The following is a 25,793-nucleotide window of genomic DNA, read 5'->3' as shown; positions in this document are numbered from 1 at the left end:
TTATTGAATAAGCACCGTTCGGCGAAATCTGTGTTAGGGAAAGCGCTTTTTGCAGGCAATCGGTGATAATTTTGATCACCATTGCAACAGTTGGACATTTGTGTAATTTTCTCCACCTATTAAAAATTGATAAAGTGGTCATTTTAGCAGATTCGTATAAAAATTTCCAATCGATTGGCTTGTTTAGAATTAAAATCCATCCGCTATTGACAGAGTTATAAGTGGTCAAAACCTAACCACTTTTCGTAACGCGGTCGATTTTGTTTTTTTTTATTTGCGCCCCCAATATGTGGAAGAAAGACGTAATCCTACGTCAAAAAGCGACTTTTTATTGACTGTCTTGAAAATAGTGAGCTGATCACTAAAAAAAATTACCGGCTACCAGTCCTGGAAGCGTTTAAAAGCAATGTTTTGAATAAACACGTAATTTTCAAATAAATAGACAATCGATTTTAGTTTGTTTTATGTTTAAAAAGCATAATCCACCCACAGGAATAAAAGACAATAAAAAAGGAGTTATAAAATAAGAATTACTGGAAGATTCAGCAACATTATTTTGCTGGAAAGTGTACTGATCTTTAATCAAGTTTAATCACCAAAATGCTGCTGATTTTCAGCGATTTTAACTTGGTGTGTAGATTCACCGTAGCTCACATGACTTACTTCTACAAGCTTGTGTATGACGGGAAAAATGTCACTGTTTTGCCAAATTTTACTTTCTATACATTGGAGTGGATAGTATATTTATTCTTATCTTATGATCTCATGCTATAAACTTGAAATATATCCGGTAATTAGCCAGAAAACAGCAATATCCCAAACAATACAAAACTGTGCCACCCACAAGCTGCGTCTCGCTTTCTGTGCGAAAATATAGTCGATAGGAATTTAACCCTGGGCCAGGTTGAAGCCAAAACGAGCAGACGCCCACGTTGCCCCCTTGCCCCACTGATGGTACCCTGGATACTTAAGTGAATAAGTGAGAACCACGCCCTTGTCCTTTAAGGCTTGATCCGATTCGAAACGAAATACCCATCTAGAAAACAGTAAACCCAATTGAAACGCTTGACCAGCCAAACATGAAGCCAATGACCGTCAAACGGAATTCTTCCTCAAAACGTATATGATCCTTCTTATATATTATTACTTCAAATGAAACGAAATGAAGAACGTATATAAAATATGTTCCGATATCATCGAAAGCATGGAACCATATGTGTTTAAAGACATGCAATAAACCTTCTCGTGTCGGAAATTGATATGTACGAACCGGAGTTGTATGGTCGTTGGACGAGAATTCCTGGCCGCAGCTGGCTGCTTCTGTCTGCTTGATTCCAGCCTGCGCGCAGCAAGGGTTGAACTAGAAGAACGAAACACGAGCAAAGCTGTGCAAAATAACAACAACAACAAGAAAAACAACTAAAACTGTGCCGAAGTAGCTGTAAAGAGGAAATTATGCAATTAGAGACCCCACTGCGCACTGGTGGGTAGCCATTGGCGATATTTACGATCATCATCGGTTACGTGCAAGCGCAGCCACCAAGTACCGCCACCGCTGTCTGGCCGGAATCGATAATGGACCGCTCTGGCGAGTTCATTCTTTGGAAATCTACGTGAAACGATCTGTTTGGGTTGTTTTTTTTTTTGTTTGCTCGATTGAAAACGTTCGACCAGTAGTGGAAAGCAAATTTAACTAAAACGGGGATCTATCTATCTGTCTATCTATCGAGCTATCTACTTTTCGATTTTTCGGATCGCCCTCACATAGAAATGGTCACCCTAATGACAAAATAAAAAAAAATACGGGTCTAATATTTTGCGATCAGGAAAAAAAACTACACATTACCACTATATCATTTTGCTATGGAATGACTGTGTATATCTATCGATCTATCTATCTATCTATCGATCTATCTATCTATCCATCTATCGATCTATCTATCGATCTATCTATCGATCTATCTATCGATCTATCTATCGATCTATCTATCGATCTATCTATCAATCGATCGATCTATTGATCCATCTATCTATTTATCGATCTATCTATTTATCGATATATCTGTCTATCGATCTATCTATCTATTGATCTATCTATCTATCGATCTATCTGTCTATCGATCTATCTATCTATCTATCGATCTATCAATCTATCTATCTATTTATCAATCTATCTATCGATCTATATATCGATCTATCTATCGATCTATCTATCGATCTATCTATCGATCTATCTATCGATCTATCTATCGATCTATCTATCGATCTATCTATCGATCTATCTATCGATCTATCTATCAATCGATCGATCTATCGATCCATCTATCTATTTATCGATCTATCTATTTATCGATCTATTTATCTATCGATCTATATATCGATCTATCTATCGATATATATATCTATCGATCTATCCATCTATTTATCTCTCGATCTATCCATCTATCTATCTATCGATCTATCTATCCATCGATATAAATATATATACACTGAAGTCTTTTTATACACGGTTTTTTTTTACGCGGTTTTTTTTTACACGGTTTTTTTTACACGGCTTTCCACGATTAACACGGTACGTTTTTAACGATTTCTCGACAACGATACAACCTATCGACTTGCTTCCAACCACATTATCCGTTTCAAGCTATAGGTAATCGAATGGCATACTTAAAAAAAATAACAATTTTTGGTGTAAATACAGAAATTTTTAAAATATGGACCATATCATGCTTTAATTACAAATGGCATCAAAATCCGATTTTTTAAAAACATTTAAACATGCGAAAAATCAAAATCTCGTAGGTTTTTTTTTACACGGTACGTATCCCCCGTGTAAAAAAAGACCTGAGTGTATATATATATATATATATATATATCTATCGATCTATCTATCTATCGATCGATCTATCTATTCATCTATCGATCTATCTATTCATCTATCGATCTCTCTATCGATCTATCTATATATCGATCTATCCATCTATCGATCGATCTATATATCGTTCTATCTATATATCGATCGATCTATCCATCTATCGATCTACCTATCTATCGATCTATCTATCTATCGATCTATCTATCTATCGATCTACCTATCTATCGATCTATCTATCTATCTATCTTTTTAGTAAGGTGGAAAGCTTCAAAAGCCTAGCCTGTAGTGAAGTTGGCACGGTGTGGTATCCACTCGTTGCCTAGTGCAGCTCCACTAAAAGCCATTCCTTACTATCTCTTCTGCCTGGGATCTCCCGGGACCACTGTGAAGCGACTATTTGGGGAGGGGGGCTGTGCTCATGCACTTCTCATACTCTCAGCGCTAGCTGGCATTGCTATATCGCTGCGCTCTGCTCCCCATTTACGCTGCATAATCTGCGTGACTGCTCTGATGACGGCATCCCCTCCTATCGACACATTTCATCGACGACATTCTCTACGTTAAGGAAGTCGAAGACCACATGCTCCGGCGTTTCATCCACGTTGCCACACTCCGGACAGAGGGGTGACGCTGCGTGTCCGAACCCCGAAGCAGGCACTTCCTGAAGCAGCCGTGGCCAGACAGGAACTGCGTTAGGTGGAAGTTGACTTCTCCGGGTTTTCTGTTCACCCAGGTCGTAATAATCGGTATGTGTCCATCTACCGTTCTCCACCGTGTTCCACTCCTATTGCCACTAAGTGAACGACTCCGCTCTTACTACTTTCCGTACTCGTCCGGCTTATCTCCACCTGTAGCACTCACTGTCCTCTGCCAGGGTTATGCTGATAGGGATCATTCCGGCGATAACGCATACTGCTTCTGACGAGATAGTTCTGTACGCACTCACAACTCGCGCGGCAATGAGCCGGAACGTATTGCTCAGATTCCTTTGGTTCTGCTTCGTTTATAGCGCTGCAACCCAGGCGGGACCTCCATACCTGGCCAGAAGACTAGAGTTGTTCAGCATATTCACAGGCATATTCGACGTGGCTGTTGAAGTTTAGCCGGTCATCGATCATCACACCCAGGTATTTCAACACGCGCTTCGAGGCTATAACGTGCTCCCCGACGGTGATTTCTGCACGCTGCACCGCTTTACAGTTACTGACCAATAGCATTTCTGTTTTATGGTGGGCTGTTTGCAGCTTCGCTCCTTGGATCCAGTTAACAATCATTTCCACCTCTGCCAGCGTCTCACCTGTTACCGTTAAGACGACGTCGTCCGCAAAGTTAACGATCTCAACTCCTTTGGGCAACTTCAGCGTTAACACGTCGTTGTACATCCCGTTCCAAAGCGTTGGATCAAGGATGGAGCCTTGTGGAACTCCCGCTGTGATCCTAATCGAACTCTGTCCCATGTCTGTCTCGTAAACCAGAACCCGATTATAGAAATAACTTCTCATAATCCTGCACAGGTAGTCAGGGACCCTAATTCTATGCAGCGCTTCGGCGATGGCCTCGCAGTATTCTTGACATCGATCGTTATCACGGCGCAATATCGATCTCCTCTTCGCGTGTGTTTGGACACTAAACTGATGCAAATTTTGACATTTTCGCTCCACAATGCTCAAACGGTTCCAAATCGGGTCCTGATTAGTCTCCCAAAATTTGAACTCATTCGATAAGAAACTGACTTGGCACAAACCATTTGAAGTTTATATGGAAATTACTATAGGAAAACCAAATGTTTCGTTCATATCCATCTAACAATTTACCATATCGTTCTACTTTAAAAAATGATAACTGAGCTCGTAGCAAATTTTCTCAGCTACAACTTTGTCCAAAACCACTTTTCAATATAATGGAAGCATCAAAACTTATCAGTAAAGGGTGTCCACGATTAAATTGCCACACTATGAAATTGCTCTAACTTTTTAACCGTTGGGTAGAATTTAATGAAAATTTGGGTGGATTTAGTTCATAGTGCATTATTTACATCCTGCAAGTTTTAAAGTCCTGTAATCAAAACTCGCGGAAATGGAGTCGAAAGAACAGATCGTGCGTGATAAAATCTTGCGCATTCATCACGAGAACAAGGATCTCTCGCATCGTTCCATCGCTAAAACGTTGGGAATCGCGAATTCCACGGTGTCGCGAGTGATTAAGCGGTTCGAGGAACGGTTGACCACCGATCGGAAGCCCAGAAGTGAAGGAAAAAGTATTCCGTACAACACCAAAAATCACAACCGCGTAGTTGGGGCCTTCAACCGAAATCCGAACGCCTCCGTTAGGGATGTGGCTAAGAAGCTGCACCTAAGCCGAAGTTTTGTCCAGAAAGCCAAAACTAAGGCTGGGCTTCGAACGTTCAAGGTACAAAAAGCCCCTAATCGCGACGAGAAGCAGAACAAGTCCGCCAAAACCCGTGCCAGGAAGTTGTACCTCAACATGCTGACGAAAGTTGAATGCTGCATCATGGACGACGAAACATATGTGAAGGCCGACTTCAAACAGATCCCCGGCAACCTGTTTTTCACGGCCAAGGATAAGTTCAGCGTTCCGGAGCATGTCCGCACTCAGAAGATGTCCAAATTTGCGAAGAAATTCCTGGTTTGGCAAGCCATCTGCACGTGCGGGAAGCGGAGTGCACCTTTCGTGACCCAGGACACGATGAACGGACAGGTGTACATAAAAGAGTGCCTCCAGAAGCGGCTGCTTCCTCTCCTGAAGGCCCACAACGTCCCAACAATCTTCTGGCCGGATTTGGCCTCATGCCAGTACTCCAAGGACGTGCTGAAGTGGTATACGGACAATAAGGTCAATTTCGTGCCGAAAATGTTCAACCCTCCCAACACTCCGGAGCTCCGCCCCATCGAGAAGTACAGGGCGATTATGAAGCAGCACCTTCTTAAACGACCTAAGGTAGTGAAGACAGTCGAGGAACTGAAGAAAGTATGGGTTTAAATGCAAAAAACGGTTGATTCACAGGTTGTGCAGAATCTTATGGCCGGGGTTAAGGCCAAGGTGCGGGCATTTGCGTATGGACTGTAAATAAAATACGAGTAAAATGGTAAAATGAAGTTTGATAGTTATTTCTCAATCCCTGAAAATGTGATGGCAATCGGATGAAAACTCGAATTTTGCGAATCAATTTTGTGTGTGGCAATTTCATCGTGGACACCCTTTAATTCAAGCCACTAATGTCTTATGATTATGCTCAATCAACTGTTCAGCAGGCAACATTGGTGTTTCTGACGCTTGGAATAGAGCACAAAAATCAAGGCTACTATGTCACACTGCAAGATACAGTGTTGCTCACAAAACAGCTGCTTGATCATGCCAAAAGATTGTCAATCTCTCAAACAATTAATAACTATTTTATTTGACGTTTGGCTCAACAACTATATTCGGCTAAGTTGAAGTTGAGAAATTTTTCCATAATTATAGTTTTTGAATTTTTGAACAGTGCAATATGGAAAAAGGTAAGAAGACAATGAACAAATAGTTTGGATTTCCTATAGTAATCTCCATATAAACTTCAAAAGGTTTGTGCCAAGTCAGTTTCTTATCAAAAGAGTTCAAATGTTGGGAGACTAATCAGGACCCGATTTGGAACCGTTTGAGCACTGTGGAGCGAAAATGTCAAAATTTGCATCAGTATATTGGACACCTTCTCGGCTCTCTCGACCACTGTCCGAATTGCATCAACCGTTGGTCTCCCTTTTCGGAATTCAAACTGCCTCTCCGACAATCCGTGCTCGGCAGCAACACTAGCTTCTGTATCTTCCACCTGTCAGGGAAGTGACCCTCGTCCAGGCAATTCTGCAGCACCATCCTGAACATGTCCGGGGACGCCTGAATCGCCGCTTTCAACGCCCCGTTGGGGATTCCATCCTGACCGGGAGCTTTCTTCACCTTCAATCCACTGCTACGAGTCCCTCGTTGGTGACTTCAACGTTATCTTCCTCTACCTATCCGTACGGTGTAGGTGGCCAGGTCGTTGGGTCATGCTTCGGGAAAAGTCATTCCACGATGACTTTCAGCTTCTCTGGGCACATTTCAGCGGGCATCGTTGGACCTCTGATCTTCGCCATCACGACTCGTTATGCATCACCCCAGGGGTTGGCATCAGCGTCTCGACACAGCTCCTTAACACAGTTTGTAAAATGTTATCTAGATGAACGCGTCATTGGGGCGGCACTGATGGATATATTTGGTCGCTATTAAAAATTTAGTCGATTGCTGAATTTATGTATGGGCCCAAGTTAGAGGTATTTAGGCCGACATTACATCTATTTCCCCTATTTATTTGATTTGTACACCGGAAACAATTTTCTGGACTAGAACATATGTTTTCTGAATAAATAGTTCATGTTCTACGATGTTGGTCAATTTTTAAATGTCCATTGTGTCCATTTTAGCAGAGTTTGCATTTTTGTTAAGCTTTCAAATAAACGAAAGTTTCAAAATCTTAAAATATGTACTTTTCTAGTTTATGTTTTTAACAGATTTTTTTTTATTTTCGAAGAAAATTTGTTCCAAACCTTGTGTTCTCAATTCCTACCCTGCCATCCATTTGTTACAATTTGTTAACTCTAACCTCGACATAGCCGCGAGTAATCGGTCCCGCTTTACTAACGTTAGTTTTAAGTAATTTTATGATCTAAACAATGAATATCGGCTCCGGAAAGCTACAGCATCTATGTTCTAACAAACGCATTAGAAAAAAAAAAGTGATTTTTTTCAGTCTGTATTTCATTCCGAAAAGGCAATTCAGTTACCTACACGGCCAACGTGAACAACCCAAATTTGAGTTTCGTTAACTCATAAATCACATAAAGTACAAGAACTCAGCGATGAGTAAATATGCCTCATTGTTTACCAGGTTTTACCAGGAAGAATTCCCGATTATGAGAAAAGTAAAGATTGGATTCACTCAGTCTATTGACTCCTAGACTGAGTGAAATTATCGTCAATCTTCCTCATTTTCCGACAGATTTTTGAGGTTTTCCTCAGGAAAACATGTGGCAAAATTTACTCTTCGCTGAGTTCCTGCACTTTTGGCGATTATGAGTAAACTACACTCAAATTTGGGTCGTTCTCATTGGCCGTGCTCAAATTTGTCTCAGACGTAATTTCGATCAGGTGAACCGTTTTCATGCTGTTTTATTTATAAATATCCAACATGCCATTTTGAAAAATTGGGCGTGAGAATTCCGCCACATTGGTTCATTGCTCCTAGTAAACAATTATGCAAAGTAACTGAGATCACAGCAGCCACGTACTATCAGCGTAAAATACAAACCTCATCTCGAGTCTAATTGAGCCGATCACACAAAACCGGAAAAGTTTCCTATTTATAACCTTCATTACCATTCTCTTCTCTTTTACATGGCTTGATTTGTCGTTGTTTCTGTCGGACCATCATACGTAAGTAATCAACTGAGTTCTCTTTTAACTGTCCGCGCAGTGGCGGTGCAAGTTGGTGACGGCTTGTTTACATTTACGACCGTTCACGGACAATGACGAAATCATTGAAGAAAGCTATGATGTGACTCATCGGTCGCCGCTGAGGAATTTGTTTCCTGCAGTTTTACTAGTTCAATCTAGACCAACAATTGAAAGAGGCGAAACAACCTTGGATGTTGTTTTGATTCTCGGGAAATGTGCGTTTAGAACCATTGTTTACGTTTGATTGTTCTACAAATGGTAAACAGTACGGGTTGTTTGTTTGGACGTACTATCAACAAATCCGACGCTCTTTGAAATGTAGGATTGTGGCAGTGGCGTCACGTAACCTTACTTTTTTCCTGTGCACCAACTTTCAAAACCAGATTTAATGCCATATTCATACTCGAATCGGTTGAAAAATACACTTAATCTTCTAGTTTACTCGATATCTATTCATTTATTTATTGTAATAAATGAATAAATTTCTCTTCTTCTCAATCGGTTTCGAAATGGGTTCGATGTTTCTCCGAATTCAAATGCTTCCTCCACAGCGGAGAATGCCCGAATCATCGCAGACATTGGCTCATGGTATCCATATGCAGTCCGATGGAATCTTGGTTGTAGTAAGGATGATTGCCGTAACATCCTTTGAGGAACACGGAAGTTCAATTGTGAAAGCAGTTGAGGGCAGTCCACATCGCCACTTAAAAGTTTCGCTACAAATAAGGCTTGTTGCATTTTGCGCAAAGTCAACCTCAAAAATCTTTTCTGAACACGTTCTATTCGGAGATTCCACACTAGCTCATATGGAGACCAAACCGCAGATGCATTCTCGAGGATAGGCCGAACTAAAGAGCAATATAGTGTCTTCAAGCAGTGAGGATCTTTGAAATCTGGTGCAATCTTCGAAATAAATCCCAGTTGACGATTCGCCGTAGAGATGATCGAGGAATAGTGAAGATTGAAGGGTCCAAAAGAACACCAAGATCTGTCGTACGTTCTACTCTGCGAAGCGTTACATTGTCAATGTAGTAGTCGTAAAGGATTGAACTCAACGTCATCACTGCACACTTTGGAACGCTTATGACGAGCTTATTGCGACGGCACCAATCCACAAACAAATCTAGCAGAGCTTGAAGACGATGACAATCCTCAATCGAGTGAACTATGACGTATAGCTTAAGATCATCTGCATAAACGAGTTTGCATTTAACTCCCAACAAAGCTGCTACATCGTTGAAGAACAACGTAAACAAAAGTGAACCCAGGCTACTTCTCTGAGGTACTCCAGAGATGCTGGTAAACGTAGAAAAGACACAAGATCCTAGTCGTACTCGAAGAGTTCGTCCAGTCAAGTAGGAATGTAACCACGACCTAAGTTGCTAAGACGCTCCTAGTCGGGTAAGCTTGCATAACAAAAACCTTCTGGTCGATTTAGTCGAATGTGACTTTCAAATTAGTATATAGGGGAATTTACGTATTCTCGTCAATCTAAGCAGCGTCTGCACTTCTACTAGCATTTTCTCAGCGTCACGCACATATATGATGTGTCTGTTTGTTTACATTCATCTGCTGCTTGCTTCTCTATCCATTCCAATCGACAGAATTTTTCAAAACGTTTTGAAAGCGTTTTTACAACGCTCCAAACTTCTCAGGTGAGTGTGACTATTGTCGGCAGTCTCTTTTTCTTCGGCAACCTTCCCATTAGAACTTCGTGTTAACCAGCTGTTCTATTATCGGCAACTCGAAATCAACCTCATTTTGTAGTGCGTATGCTTTATTTGAAGAAAAATGTAGCATTACTGGATTGCTCGATCGTTCAAATATAATCAGATTGAAGCTGAAAGGCTAAACAATCGTTTGGACACATTCAGGGAAGTGCGTTGATGGGAAAACATAGTGAAATTAACGTTCAAATTTTGGTTGCCGAAAACAGTCAATGGGTGCCGAAGCCAACATTTACCCTATCACGACGACTTGTGCCTTATCCTCCATCGCGGTGATGCATGTACTGGTGAAATCCAAAAGGTTAGTAGCTACCGATCTACCGGGAATAAATCCACGCTGGTCAGTTGAAATGTAGTTCCTCGAGCGATTCAGGACAAATTCGCTCAAGATGATCTCAAACAGTTTGGACGCTGCCGAAAGACCGGTGATACCTCGATAGTTCTTAATATCCCGTTTATTGCCAGCTTTGAAAACGGGAAAATATATACGACTGCTTCCACAATGTTGGGAATTTTTCGTGCTCAAAGGATGCATTAAATATGGCTGCTAAAGGTTCTGCCGGAATTCCATCTGGACCAGGAGAGAGTGAGGTGTTCAGTCTCCTTGCTGCTGAAAGTACCATATCCCGAGTTACTTCGAATGTGCTCAGTTCCACTAAGTCACTAGGCGTATCAGAGGCAGCAGATTCAGCTTCAACGTCACTTGTCAAATTTGTATCGAAGACAGATGCAAAGTGTTTAGCAAACATCTCACACGCTTCGCTAAGATAAGTGGACTCTTTCCCATCGAGTAGCATGTCGGACGGTATACTCGAATCTTTCCTTTTGCTGTCCTTTGCAAAGCTCCAAAAATTTCGGGGGTTACGCCGCAAATTCCACTGGACTCTGAGAACGTGAGATTAGTACAACGCACTGTTAAGTTTAATGTAAGCGATACTGGCACGCTTGAAGTCACGCTCCGTGTCAGCTGTTCTGTGACGACGTAGTTTTCTCTGGACTGCGTTACGCTCACGCTTCAGCATTCTAAGCTGAGGAGTACTCCAACATATGATTTCAACCAATGTTGAATAATGCTACCGAAACGCCATTCAAACACATCGGCCCAGTCTTGATCAAAAAGATACTGCAGTAATGGGACATAATCAATTTTCTTGAACTCTAGAAGCCCCAGCCAAGTTCATTTTGGACTGTATTGTGTTGACTGAGATTAATGAAATCCATTCCATCAACGAGAGCAATACTTGCTGTTTCGGTGAGGTAGACCCTGTTGTCATTTATTTATTAGTTTACATCAACAGTGTAGCCTCAATGATGTTCAAGTGAATAACATTAAAATACATAGTCCAGCTTACTAGAATACACAATACAATAAAATACATGGTCATTCAACGGTTTACTGCGTCAGAGAAAATACGGGAAAAGCGCCGGCGTAGCATCTCTCGTGTCAGGTTGAAATCGAACACTGAAGAAAGTCGATTGAACACACGTTGAAGGCCGTCTATAGCACCGTTCATGCTTTAGTTAGTGCGATGCTGAGGCAATCTTAACATAGCGTTATTTCACAGCGCTCGGGGTTGGACGTTCACGTTGATCTTCTCAGGGTTGTAGAACAATCAATTCTACTCTGTAAACTATCCGCGATGAGCAGGGCCCGCGAAGTGTCTCTCCGAGTACGTAGAAGCTCCAGATCAATCAGTTGACATCGACTTTCATAACTGGGCGGACGAAAAGGGTTTCTTCAAGGCAGCTTCCTCAGAGCAAATCGAAGAAATCGACGCTGAACGGACTCAACTCTTTCAGCACCATTGTTATAGCTTGGGTTCCATACTGCAGAGCAATATTCCAGGGTGGACCGCACCAGGGAACAGTATAGCGATTTGAGACAATATATATCGGAAAAAATTCTTTGCAATCCTGAAAATGAATCCCAAGGATCTTGACGCCTTGTCGACAATGAACGAGATGTGTTGCTTATACGCTAACTGGGAATCCAGAATAACTCCCAGGTCTTTTACGTGGTTGACACGGCTGATAGTTATTTCCTGAAGTACATAATTGAACATGATCGGGTTGACCTCCATTCGGTTCAAGTTGCACCAGTTAGCAAACGCTTCGAGCTGGAATTAGAGGAAGTGACAGTCATCGATAGTACGGATCCGGATATAGATTTTAAGATCATCTGCATACGATAGACGAGGGCCTTCGACGACCAAATTCACGTCGTTAAAGTACAACAGGAAAATCAACGGGCCTAGGTGACTTCCTTGAGATATCCCTGACGTGGCTGGGTAAGTAGCAGACTGACATTTGCCAACGGTTACCATCAGCTGGCAATCACTGAGATAAGAGCGAAACCATCGCAGGAGGTTGCCATTTACCCCGAGTCTATCTAACTTAGCAATCGCAAGTGCATGGTTCAGTTTATCGAATGCAGCCGACAAGTCGGTGTAAATTACGTCTGTTTGAGTCCGTTCTGTCATGCTTTCCGTGACATACGATGTCAGACAAAGTAGATTAGTGGTAGTAGAACGACCGGAAACGAAGCCGTGTTGATCACTACTTAGATACTGCTTACAATGAGAGAGCAGGGGCTCCATGATGACTAACTCGAATAACTTCGAAACTGAGCTCAACGATGTGTCATCGATTCCCCACTGAAGACGAGGCTGATTATAATCGCCACAATCAAGAATCTTATCATCGCCAGATGCCTTGTCGCACAACTCTTCGACTGAGGCAATATGCGCTTCCATAACTTCGACGTCGCGACTTCGGTCGGGTGTAAGCCCAGTGATACACAAACTTGTTCCAGTCTAGTACCGTGTCTGGCAATCGCAAATGAGCTGACATAACCTTGCGTCACAGCTATCAGCACGCCGCCAAAGCATCCGTCCGGTTTCAATCAAGATGATAACGTCATACTCGCAATCAGCAGCAGCCAGGAATAGATCATCAAATCCGAATACCTCGTACATTTTGGTAGTACACCCAGATCCGATTTTCAGTCGAACCAACCGGTTGTTGCTCTTGAGGCGGTGAGGCGCTGGAAGCAACGGACGAATGAAGAACGGAACTGGGTATGACACGAACATACTTGCCTTGAATTGTAGGTTGGAATAGCTATCCATTACAAGCAATATTTTGATAATTGATTAAGTTTTGAGAGTTGGTGCACATGTAGATTGAGGTTAAGGAAACGCCACTGGATTATGGTATCAAATTTGGCTCAATATTGTTTCTGTGATAATGCTGTCAGTTATTTGTTTTTTTTTTATAGACTTCTCGACGATCTGATTGTTGAATCTAAGCTTGATGCCGATGATCACGTCAATTGGAATGGAAACTTGCTTGAGTTCTGCAGCAGATGTCACTATGCAATAAAAAGTTACGGCAATGCATGACCGTAAGCTGTCAGTTTTGATTACACCACTACTGACAGCACTTTATGGCCAAAATCAACCAATTCAGTGCTTACTTGCCATGACTATCAAGTGCAGACAGACTAGCCGATAGCAAATCCCTAGCACGGACATCAGTTTCAGATACCAAAACACTTAGACTATCTTAATTTTAACCTGCGAACAAACTTAAAACGTACCGACCATAGCAAATAGATCGGGTGCAATGCACTAGTATCTGTGTATAAATTGTACTAGTCTGATCAGATCAGCCATTCCTTTCTCACACCGTCAATGCGGCAACAGCTCAACCACTCTTTCTCAAATCAATCATGTTATTAACCAGAACAACTGCAGTTTGGATCTTTGTTTTGTGACCGCCCAGGACATAGCTCCTTTCTTATGCGAGGCCCCCACTCCTCTGGTGAGACTGGATCGGCACCACCCGCCGCTACTGGTGACGTTAACTACTAAGCTGATGCATGATTTTAATATTTCACCTGCCTCTCCAGTTTAGATTGAGACGACTTATTGGACACCGTTGACATTGAGTTTGCCGCTCAAACTATTTCCAATGTCTTGGCATATGTCATTGACAGACACGTTCCGAAAAAGATTCATCATCATACGACCCATCCACCATGGCATACGAGCGAATTTCGTCGACTGAAATCCAGAAAGAGAGCAGCTCTTAGGAAATTCACCAAGCACCGCACACTATCCCTTCAACGTCACTATGTCAGGATCAATCACAAATACAAACGAGTTGCGAAACGGTGCTTTCTTCAGTATCGACGTGGATTGCAGAGAAAGCTTAAGTCACGTCCCAAGCAGTTTTGGAAGTTTGTCAACGAACAACGTCATGAAGCTGTCAGCTGCTTTCTGACATTTTTTCTAGTGTCTTCATGGGCGAGAGACTGAGTGACGACCATGCCCGACTGGCTGTCAGTTACGTACCACTCTCTGGTCAAACCATGAGCAGAATTGATATGAATGACGAGATGTTTTCCAGGGCTTTCTCGAAACTCAAGTCGTCGTACAATTCGGGTCCTGACGGAATTCCATCGGCATTTCTCAAAACGCACTTGGTCAGTTTGTTGTATCCACTGCTGCACGTTTTTCAACGGTCCGTCAACGTCGGCGTTTTCCCATCCTGTTGGAAGCTAGCACACATGTTTCCAGTACACAAGAAGGGCAACAAACAGGACGTTTGCAACTACCGTGGCTGACTTATCTGCTGCCTTCGATAAATTGAATCACCGCATATCAATCGCAAAACTGGACAGGCTTGGTATCAACGGCTGCCTTTTGCTATGATTTCAGTCATACCTCACCGATCGCTATCTTACTGTTGTCGTTGGTGATCACCAGTCCCGTATGTTCGCTGCCGCGTCCGGCATATCCCAGGGTAGTCACCTGGGATCGCTGGTTTTCCTGATTTACTTCAACGACGTGAATCTGGTAATTGAGGGATCACGATTAACTTACCGCAGATGACCTTAAACTCTTCCTTCGATTTCACTCAATTGAAGACTGTTGCTTCCTTCAACGTCAGCTGAATGCTTTTCCTGATTGGTGTATTCTGAATCGTATGGAGGTTAACCCGTCCAAATGCTCGGTTATCTCTTTTTCGCGCAAGAAAGAGACTATTATGTTCAAGTATGTTTTACTAGGCACTGAAATTGAGCGCGTCAGCCACCGACAAAGCTTCCAGAATTCTAGGGTTTATCTTAGGGATTGCCAAAGACTTCACGGATATCTACTGCCTTAAGCCGTTGTACTGGTCCTTGTCTCGCTCCACATTAGAATACTGCTCGGTTGTCCGGACTCCCCACTACAACAACGGTGTCGAAAGAGTTGAGTCTGTTCAGCGAAGGGTTCCTTAGATATGCGCTACGTAAACTGCCGTGGACGGATCCCTTCCGATTGCCTAGCTACGAAAGTCGTTTGCAACTGATCCATCTGGAGCCCCTGTCGGTCCGAAGAGATACAGCAAGGGCATTGCTAATTGCAGATGTTTTGCAAGGACGCACCGAGTGCCCTGTTCTCCTTGAGCAAATTCCAGTTCAGTTGAAAATTAACCAATGGAAGCCGCTTCTGCAATGTATGGGGCTTGGTAGTTTTGAATCTTTAGCATGTATGGAAATGGTTAATTTACTCACCACGCAGCGCTTGCTTAACTTGACTTCTAGAAAAGGTAAAAGGTTGTTGTCCTCAACCAAGTTGTTCAAATGGACTTGACTAGAGAGGGTCTAGTATAACAGAGGAGCGGACTGACTGGTCTTGAGCCAAACGAACTGTCAAAGCCAGAGCCAATCGAGCAGCGCCTATCTTGATTGCATTGGCAGTGTTGCTAGAAATCACCTAGGCATAGGTTGCCAAGGCAGTTTGTTTTGAATCCACTCTTCTCTTATACTAGACCCTCACTAGACTAGACCTATCGGATGGTTTAGAGAGTTCTCTCACCAGGTGACACTAGTGTACCGTTTGACATCTTTACAGCTCGATTAGAAGGTTGATGGCCAGCAAAATTGTTTCGATTTATAAGAAATTTTTAATTATGAGTAGGTCAAATCAGAATTCATGCACCAGACGGCGATAGAGTGCCTTTAGAAGGCAGGTGCCATTGTCAAACGTCTCCAGATTGGTAAATCTCGATTAGTTTTTCATGGTTCAAGGTTATTTTGTCTCAATTAGAACTTCGCACTTGCCTTAACCGATTCGATCCCACGGGATCATATATGACCCCTACACCTACAAATTACCTGTTGTGTTGTCAAAATGTCTCTGGTCCTACAAATAATCCTGAAGTTTAGCTCTTCAAGTCATACAGACTCAACGATGTCTTGTACAATGTATCAGTAGGTGTTTTTTACTCAACCCGCATCCTAGAGCCCCATAACATCATGTGAGGCATATGAAGATGTTACCAAAATTATATCCATTCCCCAAATTGTCCTGGAGTTCAGATCTTGAAGTTCTACAGATTCAACGAGGTATTGTAAGAATCTCGACCTGATTGGAAAACCCAACAAGCTTCTTGCAGCCCCATACAATCATGCGGGATATGTAGCTGTACTGGCAAAATATTTTGGGGACTCCAAGTTATCCCGGGGATTTGGGTCATGATGTTCTACAGGCTCAACAAAGTCGTGAATGATGTCCAGATGTATTATACGAATCCAGAAAGCTCCGGGGGGACCTCGTCACATCAAGTGAGATAAGAATCTGTATTAACAAAATATGTTCCGTTCTCCAAATCGTCCTGGAGTTCAGATCTTGAAGTTCTACAGATTCAACGAGGTATTGTACGATGTCTCGACTAAATCTGTGAACCCAAAAAGCTTCGTGGAACCTAATAATTTCATGCGGGATATGTAGTTTTAATGCTAAAGCATTTTGGAATCTGATAGGTTATGCAGAGGTTCGGATCTTGATGTTCTACAGGTCATTACGAGGAGAGTTTTCTGGTAAGTTTAAGAAAAATTGCATGAGGATTCTGAGCCAAAATCCAATTCTGTGGGATTAATACCATGGGACTTAGCTCGACGAGGTCGGGAAATGCCTGTATGTTAGTTGTTAATTTCTAAATCGGTCAACTGGTTCCGCTGATATGGCCTAAACAAATTCCGCTGAGTACGGATCGTTCCGAAAACCCCAGGAGGGGTGACCAGTATCTCACTTGGACCAAAATCCATCATGCGACACCTCAAATCACATGAGAATCCAAAAACAAGTGCAATGGTGGTTGTATGAAGTACCCATGGCCACATTGGACACATCCGGACATGTTACGAGTACCCCAGGCGAAGTGGCCAGTATCTGACTTGGACCAAAATCCATCATGCGACACCTCAAATCACATTAGAATCGAAAACCAAGTGCAATGGTGGTTATATCAAGTACCCATGGCCACATTGGACAATCCGAACAGGTTCCGAGAACCCCAGGGGCACTGGCCAGTTTATGACTTGAACCAAAATCCATCATTCGACACCTCAAATCACATTAGAATCGAAAACCAAGTGCAATGGTGGTTATATCAAGTACCCATGGCCACATTGGACAATCCGAACAGGTTCCGAGAACCCCAGGGGCACTGGCCAGTTTCTGACTTGAACCAAAATCCATCATTCGACACCTCAAATCACATAAGAATCCAAAAACAAGTGGAATGATGGTAATATCAAGTACCCATGGCCACATTGGACAATCCGAACAGGTTCCGAGAACCCCAGGGAAACTGGCCAGTTTCTGAATTGAACCAAAATCCATCATTCGACACCTCAAATCACATAAGAATCCAAAAACAAGTGCAATGGTGGTTATATCAAGTACACATGGCCACATTGGACAATCCGGACATGTTACGAGTACCCAGGGGAACTGGCCAGTTTCTGACTTGAACCAAAATCCATCATTCGACACCTCAAATCACATTAGAATCGAAAACCAAGTGCAATGGTGGTTATATCAAGTACCCATGGCCACATTGGACAATCCGAACAGGTTCCGAGAACCCCAGGGGCACTGGCCAGTTTATGACTTGAACCAAAATCCATCATTCGACACCTCAAATCACATTAGAATCGAAAACCAAGTGCAATGGTGGTTATATCAAGTACCCATGGCCACATTGGACAATCCGAACAGGTTCCGAGAACCCCAGGGGCACTGGCCAGTTTCTGACTTGAACCAAAATCCATCATTCGACACCTCAAATCACATAAGAATCCAAAAACAAGTGGAATGATGGTAATATCAAGTACCCATGGCCACATTGGACAATCCGAACAGGTTCCGAGAACCCCAGGGGAACTGGCCAGTTTCTGAATTGAACCAAAATCCATCATTCGACACCTCAAATCACATGAGAATCCAAAAACAAGCGCAATGGTGGTTATAGCAAGTACCCATGGTCACACTGGACAACATCTGGACATGTTCCGAGAACTCCAGGAAGGATGACCAGTTTCTGACTTGAACCAAAATCCATCATTCGACACCTCAAATCACATGAGAATTAAAAAACAAGTGCAATGGTGGTTATATCAAGTACCCATGGCCACACTGGACACATCCGAACAGGTTCCGAGAACCCCAGGGGCACTGGCCAGTTTCTGACTTGAACCAAAATCCATCATTCGACACCTCAAATCACATAAGAATCCAAAAACAAGTGGAATGATGGTAATATCAAGTACCCATGGCCTCATTGGACAATCCGAACAGGTTCCGAGAACTCCAGGGGAACTGGCCAGTTTCTGACTTGGACCAAAATCCATCATGTGACACCTCAAATCACATGAGAATCCAGAAACAAGTACAATGGTGGTTATATTAAGTACCCATGGCCACATTGGACAATATCCGGACATGTTCCGAGAACCCTAGGAGGGGTGACCAGTTTCTGACTTGAACCAAAATCCACCATGCGACACCTCAAATCACATGATAATCGGAAAACAAGTGCAATTGTGGTTATAGCAAGTACCCATGTCCACATCCGGACATTTTCCGAGAACCCCAGGAGGGGTGACCAGTTTGAATTGGACAAAATCCATCATGCGACACTTCAAATGACATGATAATCCAAAAACAAGTGCAATGGTGGTTATAGCAAGTACCCATGCCCACATCCGGACACGTTCCGAGAATCCCAGGAGGGGTGACCAGTTTCTGACTTGGACAAAAACCCTCCATGCGACACCTCAAACCACATGAGAATCCAGAAATAAGTACAATGGTGGTTATATCATGTGCCCAGCACCACAGTAGGCACATCTGTTCCGGGTACACATAAGAAGTGTCAGATCTCATCATAGATGGATTAATTCATGTTTTTTATGATTCATTTTAGATTTTTTAGGTGGTCAAACACTTTTTGTCGAATACTTACTGATATATTCAACAAAAGACTATGTCTTTCTCTTGTTTGGATTTATTGATTTTTCCTGGTCGAATTCCTGGGTTTTTCCCGGTTTCCCGGTTATTTGTCAAATTCCCGGTAATTTCAACAATTTCGGTAACAGCATTAACAACGACAATGCCGCCTATTCACCTAATTTTACGAGCTCCCAACCAACCAAGTAATTCCAATTCTGAAATAATAGCCAGATTAATACGCCCATTCATAACATTGTTTGTGTTGATTAGATTTTTCCCATTCACAAACGGCGCAGCATCACCATAAAGTGTATACCAATTTCGGATTGCACTGCTGCTTATGCTAGTCAATCGTTCCAGTCATAAAACCGCTTCCCGAGTAGAGAAATGTGTGTCGTATTCTGATCCTATACACAGTATCAAAAGTGTAGACTACATATTCAGTACTCTCTTCTAAACCGTTGTATAATTTCACGTTTCCAAATGTAGTTTCACATCTACATTTTGATTCGGCTTTCATCGCTCCACATTGAAAGTAACACCGGACAAAGAAACGACCAAAAAAACAAGTCTAAAGTGAGGCAATAATGGATTATAATTGAGTTTATGGTCTCTGCCTTCTGCTTGCTACCAGCACAAAACAAGCTTCGCTGGTCGTGTTGATGGTGATTTCCCGTCTTCTACGATGAGCAGAGTTCAGAGGTGACGGCAAATACAGCCACAAAGATACTACCATAGAGAATCAGTCGTGATTTTCAATTACCTCGTCGCCAATTTGATTCATGATGGTAATAACAGCAACAACAACAGCAACATCCGCGGAAAGATTTCGCGACAAAAAAAAAGGCAGCTGATGACTCAACCATGTCAAAAGTTGATGTCACTTTGCTCGCTCCGGTAGAGTTATATTAGTGAAAGAGCGTAGGCTTCTGGGAGCTCTGATTTAATGGATACTTTAACCTCCAGCAAGCTTCACCAAGCTCCAAGTTGATGCAGTTGCAAATCGAGCAACTTTCCATGTAACAGCAGTTTTTTTATGGTCGTGGTAGTTGAACAACGCGACTAGCCACCGCGAGGATATAAACAAAGCGAGAAGCCTATAATGCTTCATGGTTCGCTGGATGCGGCGCCGGCGACGACGACGACGACGACGATGTGGTTGCGATTTTTTGTTGTGACTACAAAGAGAGACTATTGGCGGCTGAAACAAAAAACGAAACTACCTATCGAGGTTAGAATTAACCGAGGATTGAGCAAAAGCCTGCCAACAGGGCCGATGTGGATTAATCTACCGGTGCGTGCAAATATTATGGTTGCACTTGAACGTTTATATAACATTGGATCACGCAACGGTGCTGGTACCATTTTATACAAATGTTCTTGCATGGCTTCAAAGCATTCAATGGTCCTTTGAAGCTTGCCCAATCCACGATATATTTAAAACTCAGTTCAAGTAGTTCAGATTCTCGGTTATACAAAGACATTCGCAGGTATTTTCAGCACACAAGCCAGTACAATTTTGGCATATATACCATACGAATCAGGCTGAGGCCTTGATGTCCTCTGCTGTCCGAAGAAGTCATCTTCACTCTACTTAATCCATGACCATACATCGCCAGCCTCGTAGTCTGTAGGTCAGCTTCTACTTGGTTGATCCATCTTGCCCACTGCACACCCTTCTTCTTGTTCCAGTTGGGTCACTTTCGAGCATAGTCTAGGTCTCGTTATTTTAATCGACCGGAGCGTCCTTTGCTTGCCATAATGCGTCTTTGAATTTCAATGCTGGTATCATTTTCGGCGGTCACCTATGAGCCAAAATACACGAACTCGTCGACCACCTCGTTCTCGTCACCATCAATCTGAACTCACGAGGCTAACATTGTCTTCCCTAGAACCTCTTCCTCTCATGTATTTCGTCTTCCTCTATTGAGTGGCCAGTACAATCTTACTCTATGCCCAGGGATGTCGAGAAATGTTTCAACCCGAAAAGTTCCTACACCGGACCGGGAATTGAACCCAGCATGGGCTTGCTTTATAGCTGCCCTTTACCGACTGTGCTAAAGGAGGCCCCCACGGGAAGCTAAGGGAATGCAATCTTCATCGTTTTTCGAATGCAGGATCCAGGAACTGCACGAGTTCTACCAGAAATTGTTCTAGATGTTCATCTTAAAGATTACTTGTAGTTGCTGATCGACGAATCGAGTTGGGATTGGCAAACCTAACCCAAATTTGAAATTATTCTAGAGAGTTCCTCGAGAGATTTTGACATGATCTTAACTGAGAATTTTTTCTCTAGAAGTTTCCACCGGAATTCTTCCAGTGCTATAAATCCAAGAAAGGGCCATGACTTAGAAATTCATATGTCTTCCGCATTTCATGCTAGGATTGCTCAAGAAGATCTCCAATGCATTTGCCCAAAGTCCTCTTCTAGAAATTACTCGTTAAACAGCACCTCCAGAAGTACTTTTGTGTTACTTACTCCAAAAGAACTATTTCTGCTTCAGATGTTGAATACATTTTCTGCTCGTTGGTAGCAAAATAAAACCAAACCCTGTTTCAGTCCATTTCTATCATTTATAAGCTTCACAATCCAGCTGTAACAAATCACCCAAACCCCCTTTTCCACTCACCTCTGATTGAAGGGTCGCACTCGGACCGCTACCTTGAGTGACGCCATCTCGATGACCGTGACCGGTGCGTGTGCCGCTCACTCTCTTTTCCAACCTAGCGAGTCTCGCTTGCACTCACAGAGATTGCAATTTCGATAGCCGCCCAGCAGAGGCTGTATTACAAAATCACTAAATACGTAGTAGGACCGTCCGATGGGAGGTTCTTAGGTAGCACCTAGATAGGTCAGCGACAGTCATACGAGTTGAAGCAATTGCAAAATGTAGCAGCAAATATCTAGGCCGGCCATGAACATCATCCAATAACAGCAACCAGCAGCAACCATCGCCTACTTTTCCATGCCATCTTTGGAGATTCACCTACTCCTCCTTCGAGATGATAACTATCTCACTCGACTATTGATTATGATTGCACCGTCGCTTGCTTCGTCGCCAGCGGCGCACATACGTACACTTTTGCTCCAGCACTAGTAACAGCAATTAGCATTATTTTTTTTTTCCTACACGGACTCTTCTTCACTCTTATTTTCTCCCTTTCCTATACACTATGTGCAGGAGGCATACACAAACGCGATATTTTTTCTTCACTTCAATTTTGCACAACCACTCTCTGGCCTCGAAGGGGGAGGCTTAATATTTCATGTCATTCTTCCTTCGCTGCTAGCATGTTATATTTTGGGTCGATGCTATTACCGACAATCTGCACGACAGCGAACTATTTCCACTCCATAAATTTTCCACGCACAGCTGTGCGAACAAATTTTCTAGGGCACAACTAGCACTGCCCACAAAAAAAAACCCCAAATTCTTTACGTATCACCAAGATGAGTAATCATCTGGTTGGTAGTAGGCGTCGTAGTAGCAAGCAAGCAATCGCGATCATAATCCGCCTCAGCAACCAGCGGAATTTGGACCACCCGAAAACAGAATCTATTATATTAGAATCTACAATCCAAGTAATTGCACCAAAATAGCTGCACTTTCTCCTCTCGATTTGATCAGAACAACAATAACAAACAAGAACACAACACACAGAAAAATGAAATTGCACGTAGTTTCGATTGTATTTTTTTCTAGATTTTGTCGTCTAGCACTTGTAAAAAATAGTAGGTTCACTAGCTAGTAAAACAAATCACGAGCACTTTTGGTTAATGTTTAGAAAATATGAACAAAATTCCGCACTATTTTAAGAAGCACTAGTCGCGACCCACCGATGCGTTCGAGTTCTCTTCGTAAAATGAAAACCGTTTTGATGGCTTGGCTCGCGAATCGCGAGCAGAGCGAAAACACAAAGAACACCTTTTGACAGTTCGATGGAATAAGAGGATCATGCTGTCAGTTTTCTGATGATGGAAGAGGCCATCATGCAACAAAACTGGCAGCATGTTGTTTTCACTCGTCCCACTCGCACTAGTCGTCCGCGGGTGCTGAAGGGTGAGCGAGAAAGAAAGTTGGATTTCTGATGCTGACACAGGCATTTGATTGAAATCTTTCAATGTGATTTGAAAAGCTGCGTCTTGCACAGTGATATCAAAACTTGAAGTGTTGCGGTCAGAATTGGGTTCTTTAGGGGTATTGAGGAAATTTCATAAAAATCGGTATGTTTTTCGAATCCAAACAACCCGATTATCGCTAATTTGTCGCATTCACAACATTCACTCCAAGCTACGATTAACTAAAATTATCGGTTCTTACCGATAAAAAAAAACGTTACTTTTAACGTTAAATAAGCTACACACTTAAATTTTTTCGTCGCGATTCGAACAGCCGAGTAGTTCTGCAATTTATTTTGCTGAGGTTCAGTAAAACAATTGCCGAGACTCAGCTAACAAATATCATTTTACTGATATATCAGCTAACAAACAGATATTTTGCTATATCAGCAAAAGTAAATGCCGAGGTAATCAGCTGTTGGAGATTTTACCGAGCTAGATTAAGTGTGTATATTTTACTATAAATTAGGACATTTTCAATGTTATTTTTTGGTAATCCATTATTACCGATATCTTAGGCACTGTTGGAGTAAATCGGTAACGCAGTGTGCTGATCACCTCCTTGGAGACCGAACGTCACCCCTAGCAACCTAAGTTTTCTTAAATAAACAACGGTGAAAAACTTTTCATTCCTGTTCAAGACTCCACTCAAGCTAGTCGTTAAATAAAATCCATTCTACTTTTAAACTTTGCTGTTCCGGTTCTTTCTAACCATCAAGAGGTTATGGGCGACTCACGCAAGGATTTGGTCCACGGGATTCCGCAGTTCTCGGGCACCGGTTTCGACAATTGGCAATTTCGAGTGGAGAAGTATCTGAAGTCCGTGAAGCTGTTGGATATCATCAAGAAGGATCCTCCGATGGAAGCGGCCGAGCTCACGAAGTTCCAGGAAGATGACGGTAAGGCGGCGTTCCTGCTGACGTCATTTGTTCATGACGATGTGCTGCATTTGGTGCGGGACAAGGAGACGTCCAAGGAGATGTGGATGAGCCTTGAATCCGCCTACGCCAAGAAGTCCGTCTTGTCGCAGACATTCGTCAGGAAGCAACTTGCGAAGCTACGAATGATGGAAGGTTCGTCTGTGAAAGATCACCTGAAAACCTTCGAAGAGTTGATCCGACAACTGAAGCTGGCCGGAGCGAAGCTTGAAGAGAACGATATTGTGTCCCAGCTGTTTGCTACCCTTCCCGAGTCGTTACGGCACTGGAAAATCTAGGTGAGGAAAACCTAAAACTGGATGTTGTTCGCGAGCGCCTTCTTGCCGAGGAGCTCAAGAAAACCGACCGGGCAGCGGATTCCTGCCAAGAGAAACCTGCAGCATTCCAAGGATCGACGCAGAAGCCTGGTAAGTTCACCGGAAAGTGTAACCGTTGCCAGAAGAAGGGGCACAAGGCCAAGGACTGTCGTGTGAAGTTGAAGACAGATGGGCGCGCTGAAGCTAACGCTGCTGCTGGAGGTAAGGCGGTGGCTTTTATGACCGGGAGATGCTCCCAAACAAAGGACGAGGGAGCAGTTTCCTTTAAGCTGGATTCCGGAGCCTCGGACCACCTTGTGAATGTGAAGCACTGTTTCGCCGACCTCACGAAGCTAAAGCACCCTGTCGTCATAAACGTGGCGAAGGATGATCAATCCCTGATTTCCCGGCACAGTGGCACGATCAACGGCGTCAACAAGGAAGGTAACTATATCAGCTTGAAGAACGTCCTCTTCGTACCAGATCTTCGAGCGAACTTGCTATCTGTGAAGAAGATGGCAAAAGCGGATCTTGATGTCACATTCACGAAAAAGGAAGCGATCATGAAGCAAGGTCGTGACCTGATTGCGAGATGTCCCATGCGGGGCGATTTTTACGAGCTCGATCTCCGTGTCGATACGGTGGCGGCCAACATGTGTGGAGCTGTGACTGGTAACCTGTGGCATCGTCGACTGGCTCATTTGGGGAGCAAGAGTTTGCAGACACTCGCGAAGCATGGCATGGTAACAGGTATTCCCGAGAAACCAGATAAATTGGATTTTTGTGATGTTTGTGTGCTCGGAAAGCAGTGCCGAGAACCATTCACGGGTACTAGAGTCCGTGCTACAAGACCTCTAGAACGAGTGCACTCCGATGTGTGCGGTCCAATTACACCAGCGGCTTGGGATGATTCTCGGTACTTCGTCACCTTTATTGATGATTACACGCACTTTGCAGTAGTATATCCCATCAAGAAGAAGTCCGAGGTGTTCCAGAACTTTCGAGAGTACGAGGCCATGGCGAGTGCCGCTCTAGGACATTCGATTTCGAAGCTGACTGTCGACCA

The 25,793-nt window shown here is 43.0% G+C and overlaps 1 protein-coding gene across 2 annotated transcripts in view; it reads right to left on the bottom strand.

Annotated features, from left to right (window-relative positions):
* Klp98A (kinesin-like protein 98A) overlaps positions 1-23,222 on the bottom strand; it is a 97,933-nt gene extending 74,711 nt beyond the window's left edge. For both annotated transcript variants that reach the window (XM_065216468.1, XM_065216469.1), the window contains exon 1: positions 22,004-23,222. In XM_065216468.1, coding sequence (XP_065072540.1) covers positions 22,004-22,050 — 47 coding nt within the window. In that variant the 5' untranslated portion in view covers positions 22,051-23,222. The remainder of the gene's footprint in view (positions 1-22,003) is intronic.
* Between the last annotated feature and the right edge of the window lie 2,571 nt (positions 23,223-25,793).

This window comes from Ochlerotatus camptorhynchus, unplaced genomic scaffold (assembly GCF_037179485.1).
Source record: "Ochlerotatus camptorhynchus isolate MF236.1 unplaced genomic scaffold, CSIRO-AGI_Acam_v1.1 ptg000063l, whole genome shotgun sequence".
In the NCBI taxonomy this organism is placed as follows: domain Eukaryota; kingdom Metazoa; phylum Arthropoda; class Insecta; order Diptera; family Culicidae; genus Ochlerotatus; species Ochlerotatus camptorhynchus.
The sequence above is the reverse complement of the archived record's forward strand: the minus strand, read 5'-3'. Positions and strand labels throughout refer to the sequence as shown.